The 13,055-nt window shown below is 41.8% G+C and overlaps 1 protein-coding gene across 3 annotated transcripts in view; it reads right to left on the reverse strand.

Annotated features, from left to right (window-relative positions):
* LOC126926612 (uncharacterized) overlaps window positions 1–13,055 on the reverse strand; it is a 73,857-nt gene that overhangs the window by 19,984 nt on the left and 40,818 nt on the right. For all 3 annotated transcript variants that reach the window (XM_050742999.1, XM_050742998.1, XM_050743001.1), the window contains exon 2: window positions 334–1,068. In XM_050742999.1, the coding sequence (XP_050598956.1) occupies window positions 334–1,068 (735 nt within the window). The remainder of the gene's footprint in view (window positions 1–333; window positions 1,069–13,055) is intronic.

The following is a 13,055-nucleotide window of genomic DNA, read 5'->3' on the forward strand; positions in this document are numbered from 1 at the left end:
CTATCTAACGACAAAATCCGCAATAACTTAGTTGCCAACCCAATAGATTGCGATCTGACAGTATCTTAATTGGCCGAATTCGAATAAAATTTGCAAAAATGTTCAAACTTTCCAAAAGTTTCTTAAATCGATGTTGCGAACGAACAGAGTTGATCTACACGATTACAATCTTATCGTTTCCACAGATACAATTCTGACAACACTGGCTCGTTCTCGAGGTCATTTCATCACTTCACTGGTCCCACCACTGTGTATCACGTTACCGTCTCGCGATAACGAGCAACCGGACGTAAAAATGGACAAACTTAAGAGAAAAAAGGCTCGTGCACTAACCTGCTATACCGAAGAGGGTATAAGAGAGGATGAGTAGAGTAGCGAGGTAGGGCGGGATCCTGCATCCTTTCGTCATGGCAGTGACGGTGGCAGGGTTGTCAGTGGCGGTGGTACCATCCGCGTGGCGATTGCTGGTGGTCCGGACGATGCGATCGGCGTTTTCGTCCCGATCGCAAGGCGGTCTGTCGTCCCGCAGTCGCTGATGGATATGATGCAGATGATGATGATGGTGATGGTGAGGGTGGTGATGGTGGTGATGGTGATGATGCAGATGATGATGGTGATGTTGTAGGTGGTGGAGTTCGTGACGGATGTCCCGATGAGGAGGAGCAGCGGTAGCCTGGTCCTGATACGTAGCCTCATCGTCGGCTTCCTCGTCGACGACCAGCTCGTTGCTAGCCATGCTGTCCCTTCGTTGGTGACATCGTTGACGCTGTAGTTGTTGTTGTTGCTGATGACGATGACTATAGCGACGATGTATATGATGCAGGTGATGACGACGGTGGCTGTAGTTGGTGGTGGTACTGCTGTCGCCGCAGCAGACCTCGCCATCGGCCACCGGTGAGCAACTAACCTCCTCGAGCACGCTCGCTCCTACCGCATCGCATCCTCCCCTTCCTTCGTCCAGACCGTCCACGTAGCCTCCCACCCCCGCTGCTGCTGCCTCTTCTGTTTCTTCAACGGCACGAGCTCCACCACCTGGCCCGGAGCTGCGGCGCACGTGCCGCCGCCTCCCTGTAACCAAATATCCGACCGGCCGGCCGTTTACAGTGTGTTTTATCTCGGCCCGGCTCCGCTTCATCTAGCCGGCTGATCCACGCACACCCGGGGGTAGTTAAACACGCCGTGCCAACCGAACACAAGCAACCGAATAATATATCCTTACTTGGAGAGGATCGACGCGTGTATGCGCGGGTGGTTTCTCGTCTGGCCACATGCAGGGGCCTCTATATCGTGGTAAGTGCATATCTAGGGAGAGGGGACTTCACCGGTGAAATTTCGGCGATTTAGTTTAGTGGAAGAAATCGAGCAATACTGAATTTTTAGGTAAAAATTGGGGCTGGATTTTTTATCCTAGACTCTTCTAAATATTGGCCTGGCAACTAAGTGTCAATTTTTGTCAATACCATCTATTGACAAAATCTGCAATCACTTAGTTGGCGAAGAGAAGCGTGCGATACCTTCTATCGTTAATTGCAATTGTCCTTTTTTGCAATCTCATATTTTTACAAATGCAACCGAAGAAACAGAACCTAAATTACACTTCATTTTGGATATTCTATATATTTCCTTGTATACTACGCGCAACTCGATATTTTTATAACCTCGAATTTCTTCGATCATGAAACACTTGATATTTACATTAACAGAAATTAATATCGCGGATTTATATGGAAAACTGATAGTATTCGTGCGAGATTAATTTAAAATGTAGCTTCAGTTCCAATTGCTCGATGTTAGATTATTATAATATTTCCATATGACACGGTGTGACAGCAATAAACAGCGATAGTCGCTTAAGCACAACAGAATTGCTAACCTCAAACTATTAAGAGGAGGATTAAACGGTTCATATATTAGGTTGGCAACTAAGTGATCGCGGATTTTGTCGTTACCATCTGATGACAAAACCCGCCATCAATTAGTTGTCAATCTAATAGGTTAGAAATGTTGCGATAGGTGACTTTACAGTTCATCGGAGTAAAAGTGACTGTTGTTAGTAGTTATAAAAGAAATTTAGGTTGGATCTAGAGAATCTAGTTGCGTGATTCACACAGTCTTTCGCTCTACGTTCCTTTTATCATGGAAATAGCCGCAATTAACCCTTCCTGACGTCCGACGGTCCTAATTCGAAGCAGCGATCTACTAGAAGCCCAATACATATGTATACACTGAAGATCGTACGACAATGTAACGTTCACATCGCACGCGACTAACCTTCTCAATTTTCGCCGACCTCGATTTACTATCTTTAACTTTTTCCACTGCGAATTTTATTTGAATTTCGTTGGCGGTATTTGAAATTTACTTTAACTAAAAAATAAGAGAATTTAAATAAATAAATGAAAAAAGGAATTCATTTAAATACCAGTTTTATTCACACTATTGTATTTTCTAATTTTTAGGTGTGTGATATATCTTGAAACAATTCGCAGCACGCAATCTATCGACTTGGACATGAAACAATGTCGACTGGGACTCGACAAAGGAGACAAAAACTGATGTCCACTAGCCACACTCGACGTAGCAGTGCAAAGGGTTGAAAAATATCTGGCAATTCGATATTTTGGAATTTGATCAAAAAACACGAGCTTTTCAACGTTATATGTTAGGTCTCTTGGAAAAAAATTTTTTCGAAAATGGAAAATCGTCGGGCAACGTGGTATATAAATGTCTATGGGTAAATATTTTTCGATAGATAGCACGCGGTTTCGAGGGTCGGCGCCTCTTAGAAAAATCGAGGTGGTGTGTAAACCAGAGAACACGGCCACGTGAACGCGATACTTTTGTGAAAAGGCCATCTCCACAAAATGCAAGGCTTTTCCTTGTTAAATCCACGAAACCATTGTGTCGCTATTCGACCATAGGCTGTCATTGTGCTCTGTTTGGAAGTAAAATATTTGCCACGAAAAGAAATTGTTTTCCACGTTTGGGTCCCTTAAAACCATCTGCCACCCTCGCGCCGATTATTCCCAACGATTGGATCAGGTTGCACCCTATCCATCGTTCATATCCGTTTTTCGCGACAGTGAGATATTCATCGTCTAAATTCTACGAAACCATCCATTTTCCTACGAGATTGCGGTATTTGTAAATTACCGATGTAAGTGGTTGTCTCTGTGTATTGAAATTGAAGGCCTTATTAATAGAAAATCACAAGTCTTATTCGTGTTTTTCCAGGAAGGCGAAGGAATGCAATAACATTCTTAATTGCTGCTCAATACATTGTCTTCGATGCATTCAACGATACATTCTTCCTAATCTTTCGAAACGAAATAGTTATCGTCTTACACGGTCACTGTGTGTGTATTTATATCGAAAAATTATTTCTAATTACGTCAGAAACTTGTATCTCTCGCGGCAGATTGTTTTTATAGAAGTAATGGCCTGGCAACTAAGTGGTTGCGGATTTTGTCATTAGGTAGTATTGACAAAACCCGCAATCACTTAGTTGTCAGCTCGGTAGGTAATTCTCACTCAATAATATAATAAGTCATGACACAAATGATTTTTTATAATATTGATTCCACTGTCGTGTTATTACGTGTTAGTGAAAATCAGAAAACTCGACAACAGCTGTTTTTTGTTTCTAGCAAATCGTCTATTTCGTATGATGAAAGTAATCTAAGAATACAATATCTTATTGGATTGGCAACAAAATGGTTGCGGATTTTGTCAATGCCACCTAATGACAAACACCGCAATCACTTAGTTGCCAACCTAACATTCAAGAAATGACATTGCTCCAGAAAAGCGCTACGTCAGTGTTCCTATTTCTTCCTCGTATCGCTTTATTAACACTTTACCGACCGCTAGCGGATCAACAGCATATGCATATCCGATCAGCAGCTCAGTCGCAGATTCTCCTTAGCGCCGGCTCTGTTTCGGTTTAGACTCGCCAATACCATTCTTTTTGTTCATCGCGAACGGTAGGTTTTTCAAATTGGTATAAAACTTTGGAAGCTTACAAAGCAACGCAACTGATGCAACTGAGGAAGGTACCATAGTAGTAAATAACAAATTACTGCTCAATTAATGAGAAAGATTGTTGGTGACAAAAAGCCAATTAATAGGTTATCGGTCGGTGAGCGTCGGCGACGAAAAACCGATTAATCGGCTATCGGTCGGTGAAGTGTTAATTAACCAACATGATGAATCCTCGTTTATCCATCGATCGTACATACAGCACACGAACGCGATCGATTGAGCACAAACTCGATCGTAGTCGATCCGATCTCAACCGGAATCGTTTTTCAGAGGACATTGCAGATTTCACGACGACCTTGTCCCAGTAATAGACGTGTCGTAAGTTATACGCGATATTGCTCGCGATAATGAACGGTTTAACTCTCGTCTATGTATTGGGTTGGCAATTAAGTGATTGCGGATTTTGTCATTAGATGGTATTGACAAAACCCGCAATCACTTAGTTGCCAATCCAATATATTTCCCGCCAGTGTTTCTGTGAAACCCGCGATCTCGTAATAGCACTGCTAACTATAATAACATCGTGAATTTATTAAGAGTTGGTAGATGGCGGAGTCGAAGGTGATTTGCCAGAGTCACGTAGAAAGATAGCAACCGGTTAACATGTAATCGTCGTTGCCATGATTCATTGGATAGATACGTGCCGGGGAAATTAGGCGTGTTTAACACTAGAACTACCACACCAGTCAAATTGACTAGTTTTACAATTTTATTTTAAAATTCCTACTTCGTGTTATATTTTTTTCCGCAATGATATAATAACTTTCGCAACGATAACTAAAAGAATAATATAACGAATTTTATTTTCTTTTTTATGTATTCAAACTGAAAATAATTTTCTATCAAGGCTACTTACACCAATACCAGTCGAAATGACCGGTACTTGTCAAAGTGTAAAAGGGTGCAATCTGTTTATCGACCCCAAATTAACCAGTTTCCTCGTTTTGTACAACTTGCCACACGTTTTGAAAATTTTTACTGCGTATCATTCGACATGACGATATCAGTTATTAGAAAAATTCCGGATCGATCGCTAGATCGCTAAATGCTAACACTAGAAATACCACACCAGTGAAAATAACTGGTTCTACAATTTTATAAATGTGTCAATCCTCGTTTAGGGATGATGGTCCCAGATGGATTAATAATCCCAAAAATATACCACATAACATGGAATTTCTGTAAGAAAGTAATAAATCAATAAATATAAAAACATTCTATTATTAGGTATTTTTAGAAGACCAGTTATTTTGACTGGTTTTCGTAGAAACAGCTTCGTGCTAACTATCGATAGTTCTAGTGTTACAGTATCGCATCGATTTCACGGAACTCGAACGTTGTCGATTCCGTTCGATTTAACATGCTAAATGTGACACACAAAACTGCCACCTTGCGTCAAGTAGCGTGACGTCAATCGTCGTTGGAACGTTTCGCACTTGCCTGTGGCGATCTACGGAACTGTTCGATGATAAAAAAGAAAAGAAAAAGATGGTAAAAAACCTCGAGATGTCGTTCGACTATCGAAGCTGAAAGAGACGTTGCTGAAAGGGATCGTGTTCTATTTGCATGATAAGGAACTTTGATTCGCCTTTCAAACGATATTCTATGAAAGATAAAAACGAGTTCCTCCATAGGTGTGTCGTGTGAATCGTGCTTTGTCTTTGAATACAGATCGGAAACTTCGATTTTATTGTTATAGCTGCCTTTACAATGGAAACTGTCACGGAGAATGAATTTTTCGATAGGATAATGTAATTCTATTTTCAACGAAAAGACTTCGAAGAAACTCGATGACAAAGCAGTTGGTCGTCGACCAAATATTTTTCGAACAATTCGTTAGAAACGATTACCTCGTTTTAAACAGCTTCTATCAAGAAGGAAATAACAGATGAATATAGAGAACGAGATTATCTTGGCGGTGAATCTTGTCAAAAAATGGTAAAAAACGCAGTAAACGTGCAGAGGAGCGTGATGCACGGCACCGCGAGACCGGAAGTTACGGTAAAGTGCGTGCAATTAGAAAATAACCTAAATTCAAGACGGTTCGCGATTCGTGTTGAGAGCGATCTCGCCGGGAACGAGCGAGCAGAAGCGTTTAACGGCGCGTCGACGAGGGAAATGATCAATTATCAAGAGCAGACCACGTGGGCCGTACTTTAACTTACGATGCAGCTCCTCTCTTGTGTCACCTAGTTATATCCACGAATTCCTCTATCTTTCTACCAAAAGCTTCTTAAAATCTTGCAATTTTTCTCTCTACGTTATTCTATGGGAAAAGTTTGGAGTAAAATCGAACTATAGATCGCGTACACGCGAGAGAAGGCGCGCTGACAATTAGAGACTTGAACGCCCGCAAAGGACGCAAACCAGTAGCAACGTTTCCATCGGCGACACTCTTAACACTTTACTGACCACTAGCGGTTCAACAGTATACGCACGTCCGATCAGCAGCTCAGGCGCAGATTCTCCTTAGCGCCGGCTCTGCTTCGGTTTAGACTCTCCAATACCATTCTTTTCGTTCATCGCGAACGGTTTTTCAAATTGGTATAAAACTGTGGAAGCTTAGAAAGCAACGCAACTGACGCAACTGAGCGAGGTACCTCAGTAGTAAATAACAAATTACTGCTCAAATAATGAGAAAAATTGTCAGCGATAAAAACGCGATCGGTCGGTAAGCGTCAGCGATAAAAATCCGATTAATCAGCTATCGGTCGGTAAAATGTTAAAATCTGTTGGCAGAGAAATGAGATCGAACATTTATCTTAACACGAAGAAAGTTGCGAATAGTCCGCACGATGTCGTTCCATAGATTTTTCTGTAAATGTGGTTTCTTACGCTCCAATGTTGTCGAGTAATTGTTTCATAACGTTGTTGATTTAGCGTCTAATTTATGTCATAGACTCGTAATCTTATCAGAACAAACGATAATATCTACGCATTGCGTAATCGTCGTTGTGAATTTGTAGAAATACAAATAAGTCGATGGCTTTATAATCTCGTGCGGAGAGTGGAGAATTTGTATTTGAAGATTCTATTAGGTTGGCAACTAAGTGATTGCAGATTTTGTTCTTGCCACCTAATGATAAAATCCGCGATCACTTAGTTGCCAAGCCAATATTTCAGAGAAGAGGTAGCTATTACGTCGTCTGAAAAGTTTCATTCGTTTTATAAGGAAATAATAGACGCACAATGTTTTTTGTTTTATATTAGTTTATTAAATTATGCACGAACATAATAATAGAAATACAACGAAATGGCTCATAATATAAATTCAATAAAATAATATAAAACAGAAATTGTTGTTCATCTATTATCACCTTATGAAACGAAAGAAACTTTTCGGGCGACCTAATATCGTTAGTAGTCTTGAAAGAAAGCAAACAACGATTCGAATGATCCACTCGGAAAATCTATTTATTTGGGCTGCCAAGAAGCAGCGATGTGTCAATAAACGCGACAACTTCGTGCTGTCAGAGGTCTGCAATTCGTTAATGCTTGCGACGAGTCGAGGACAGGTCCGAGTACACGCGCACTCGCAACCACACGAAACCATCTCGTCGCGACTTCTAACGTTTTCCCTGCGAGTCTCGCGAAGTTTAACACTTCGACTGCCACGTGGATCATATAAGACCCATCACGGTCATTGTTGACCGGTGCGCCTCAACTTTTTATAATTGTAAAAATTGTGTGGAAATTGACAGTTAGGGCATTTTGAATATAACCGATAAATAGAAGATACTTTGAAATAAAAAGTGCCCATTGAACGATTAAACATTTTTATTGGAACATCAATAAAAAAAAAAAAAAAAAAAAAAAAAATGAGAACAAATGTTGCATCTAACGGTGCACTGTGTTAAAACACTTTAAACATAAATGTGGCTCATCGATACAATCTGGACGATAGGTGGTCGCTCTTTTGGTCCGATTCTTACCAATTTTTGATCCTAACTGTTTAACATTTTTTTTATACCACTCTCTGCAAAATTTTCGTGCCAGATACGCTTGTCCTTCTTTCTTCTGCGTTTCGTGTCGCAATCTTTGTCTAATAAGTATATTTCACGGGTCTGGTGAATGGCACTGTGTAAGGTGCGTTTGCGAGTGCCATTCTAAAAGCTGATACCTTGGTTTTTGTTTTTCTTGCTTGTTTATAGAGTATCATCGCGTTTGAAATTGATGTATTTAACAGTAACTCTAAAGCTAATTTTATATACCACTTGAGGGTTCTTCTATGTGCTGTAGAATATGCTACCATTTGATCTGATAAATCCACAGCTTATTTTCCACTGTTGGTAATCTACCACTGCCATTGGTTTATCGCAAACATAATTTTTTTTCCGGGCCTCTACCGTTTCAGCCGAAAGTTTCGTCGAAATCATAAAAATAATCGTAATACTGTTTACTAATATCTTCTACGCGTTTCAACGATATATTCTGCAGGTTTTGCCTACGACGAAATAACGAATGCGAATGGTTTGTTGAAATAAACGAAGCCTTGTTATAATACGTCATTGTGAACTGTTAGCAAGACGCCACGGTGGTCACCCGTGACCACCAATAAGATAAACGGTCCATTGGCGAAGAATGTTGTCTTACATCATCAATTTATTATTACTTTGCCATTATATGCTTTGAATAGTAAAAATACTCTCGTGGCGTCCTCCGCGGAACATGTGATTTCGGCGTGGCAGTTAAAGTGTTAAGCGCGTATAAATAGCATAATATCGGTAGAATATTGATTGGTCCATACCGCGGACGTTACATAAGAACATCTATGCACCGGGTAATTAAGATTCTTTCTACAAGTGTGCTCGCGTCACAGTAAGTCCGATCGACGAATATTTACATAAGCAAAAACGAAAAATTAACGTGATGCATTGTTTGTGGAGCACGGCAGCCGTTGCGTAAAGGCGTATCCGCTTTCGTTGATGGAAAGGAAAGGTGGACGCGTGTTATGCGTAGTAGAAAAATTGAAACGCGATCTAGAAAATGTAAATCACTGGCAAACGAACGTGGAAAATCTGAGACGTATGGAAGATCGTTGTTTGCCTTGATCCAAATGCGAACACAATCCCCGAACCGGATAGACGTTATTGACCGATTCTACTGAACAGCATCATCTTGAACCTTGGCATGAGAAGAGCAGAAGAAAAAGAAAGAAAGGGGAGAGCAGATTCTTGTATGCTTTTCGACTCGACTGTCAATTTGTTAAGCGATTCACAGTAGCAGAGGCGCGGCCTTCTCTCAGAGAAGAGACATCAATCGAAAGGACAGGCCAACCCCTCGTACGACCAGGATGAACGTATCCGGACAGGCACCGACAGCGATTCTCGAATTATACGAAAAATTTTGGGCGTGTCTCTGGTCACGTGTCTCTTAAAAGCTGCTGCAGCCTCCACGAGCGATGGAGAGAAACAGGGCGCGAGAACAAGGGGAGAGAGGGATGATTTTCCAATGTGACCAAAGAAAGAGAGAGAGGGAAGGGCCCCCTGGTCCTTCCGGGACCGGTCTGGTATCAGCTGCGCCTCGTTTAAACACGGAAATTCGTAAGTCCTAAGATATGTTATGTTCAGCTTGGAAAAAAATCTCCTGTCTGCGAAAGAGGAGCAAGAGGTGCGGGCCAGTCTCGGACTCCTCCGGCTCGGTAATCTCCACCCCCGATGGCTACCAACCAGCTGAACTGGAGCCAAGATTGACGAGTCGAAGCTGTTCCTTTGATCGATCCCCTGTTTTTTTTCTCTTTATCTGATCGACAGAGACTAACCGGTGCGAAAGGTTAATTCGGTTTGCTGTACGTTTTATCGACATAGACGCCGAGGATTTCATCAACACGTTGACTGGCGCGTGTGTTTTCAATGAAATCTCCTTCGGGCCACGAGTGGCGCTGTATCAAACGTACTCTGCCAGGTACTTCCACCGATATTTTAGTAACATTTAGAAATAACAAAAAGATGTTCTTCATTGCAACTTGGTATTCGAAGAATCTAAATATTAGAAGATTTACAATACAAAAAATTCTTGTCTTCGACGGAGTCAGCGTAATATCGCCGTTCGGAAAAATGATTCCGGAAGAAGCATTAGACACGCGCATGCAAACTATATTGTGCGGATAAAAGACGTCAAACGGACCGATCAAAGACACGGTGGAATTTAAAGAAAACGACAACTTATTGTCCAAATTGTCCCGACCAAACTCAGCTTTGTATAGAACGCTTTAAAGTTTCACATTCTAAACAATTTTCTTAATAAACAATTTTCGTATTGCTTTTATAACAATTCAATAGTTTTATTACTTCCTGTGGAAAATACTTTTCAAATACCTTCGTAAGTAGTCAAATAAGTGCCACCCGTATTCGGGTGACGCGGTCCGACCAGAAATTTTGTTGTCACCCAGATATGGGTGACGCTGGTCGGCCGGAGACTTTGCCGTCGCCCGAACACGAAGACGCGGCCCGTTCCGGAACTTTGACGTCACCCGAATATGGGTGACGCTGCTAGAACAGAGAATTTGCTGTCGCCCGAATGCCGTAACGCGGCCCGACCAGAAATTTTACCGTCACCCGAATATGGGTGACGCGGCAGTCAACGCGTTAAACCCTTAACCTACGCTTTACGTCCGAGAATTTTGGGCCGAAAACGTAAACAAGCTATTATATATTATATTATATATTATATTTGACCCGATCATCGTACTATGGGCTATGCCCGTAGTTGTAGGTTAAGGGGTTAAAGATCGTAAAAATGTACACGAGTGTATACGTCAACGCGATTCGTCGTTAGGTGAAAATCGACGAACTCTCTTCGCTATTACGTTCGATATGGAGCAATGGAAATGGAATGGTTTTCTGCTGTGGAGTGGAATTATTTCGTTCACCACGGGACACGGCGCAGTAGTCATCCCCGACAGATCCCAATTTCGATTGCTTTATATCCACTTTAAGAGCAGAGGCAGACGTTAGAACCATACACAGGAACGAGATGCAACCCGAAGATCTCGGAAACTCCAAGCCTCGCCACCCCCGTCTGTGGCTATCAGCTGCCCCGAACAGTTAGGCGCTAAGCCAGCGTATAACAGTCGGGACAGAGTCTAGGGAAGGCAGCGTAGTAATAGTAGAGACGCCAACGACCAAAAGCCAGAGAAGGGGAACAAGACGGTGAAAAGGTGGAAGAACAGTGGGAGGTGCAGATTTCATAACGTGCTAGAGCTCCAGATACGACAATATGTGAAGTGTAGATATAAAATGTGCACTGGAACCCCGAGTACATTGAAAGAGAGGGTGGAGCAGACAGAAGAGAGTTTCTAAGGAGAAAGAGCAGAGAAAGAGGGGTATATGAATCGTGTATATTTTCATAATCTTTCGTAGACGATTTGGCCGTGGTGGCTCGAGCCAGCGGTTCACGAACCGTACACGCATATGCCTCCGTCGAAAAGCGTGGATCGCACATGCTCGGGGCACTTCCCATTCAGACGAGCGCAGCTGCCGAACTCGTGGGACACGTCGGCAGGCACGCGCCTCTTGCCTCCATAACCTGTTTTCAAAATTCCGCTCCCCTCGGAACCAAGGCTCAAGGAGAGACCCATTTCTTCCTTCTTTCCTCCCCACCTACTATACGCACGCTGCTCTCCCCGTATTCCTCCTCTTTCTTTCTGCTCTCTTTTCTTTATTTCAACCACCTCTATAGCATGCATACACTCCTATCCACAAGTATTATGACATTTATAGAATCTCAGATAAAGCTTAGAATGTTAGTACAAATTTGACGAGTTGTTATTATCCGATTTGAAACTATATGAAGACAAGCAGAAATTCGAGAATCTTATAGCAATAAATAAAATTAAATAAGGAAACGTGGGCAATCCTCATCACGCCATGCTAAGCTCTCAGCTTACTTGGCACAACGTCACCACATTAGCCAAAAGGATCTGCTTCCTGATAAGAAAAAATCCTGGACTGAACTTCCCTCAATAGAACTTCAATTAGTTCAACAATTTTTCAATGAGATTGGAAGATCAACATATGATTGTTAATTTTCTAACTCTTGTAAAATATATTTTGCAAGTTCTTGAGTTTTTATTTTGTACGAATGCAATGATTTGGTGCCCTAATATTTATAAACAAACGTGTATATGTATCTGATCGATTCTTGGCGTGTTCATCTGTCGTCGCTTCCCCGCCTTGCAAATTGCTCGAAATTTCGACGTTGGCGGCAATTAAGCTCAACCCGTGTCTCAACTACGGCCGATGATGCGGTACACCGCGCGAAGAGCGTTTCAAGTGGCACAAGAGCACCTCTTGCCGAAGACGCCCTCAGCTGCGGAGTCCCGTCGACGCTTAAATACCTTCGAGTGCTGCTTTTTAATTGCCTTCCCTACCCAAGAGACGTGTTCGTCTCTTAATCGTTGCATTATACGTATTCACGGACGCGCAAGGACGAATGCAGCTCCCCGAGGGGAATACTTGGATGATTTGCATACGTCGTCGGGGGTGACCGCCCTGGCAGACGGCAGCTGCCGCCTGTGTCGCTGCCTCCGAAATCTCATCGACCATCGTCGTCACCCTCCAGATTCTACGTCTTCGATTTCCAGCATTTGTCTTTCACGGTTTCAGACCAACAGTTTTCATAGAGTTTTGTAAAGTAGCAAATCAATTTTTCTCTTTGAAAGCAAACTCACCTGTTAGAAACGATCAACTATACTTCTATGCATTTTTATACAAACATTTCTCAGTTTCATTACATAGCTGCACGATCAAAAAACGGATTACTAATTTCCGTAAAAGCATTTACCACAATGAGATAACACAGGTAACGATAAATTGAAAAAAATGTTTGGAATGTATCAAACCGAAATCAAATTTCATTACATAGCTGCACGATCAAGAAACGGATTACTAATTTCCATAAAAGCATTTACCACAATGAGATAATACAGGTAACGATAAATTGAAAAAGATGTTTGTGATGTATCATATCTTTCTCTATTCTTCCATTCTGATTAGAAAAGTATGAATTTGCGT

This window comes from Bombus affinis, chromosome 18, assembly GCF_024516045.1.
Source record: "Bombus affinis isolate iyBomAffi1 chromosome 18, iyBomAffi1.2, whole genome shotgun sequence".
NCBI lineage: Eukaryota > Metazoa > Arthropoda > Insecta > Hymenoptera > Apidae > Bombus > Bombus affinis.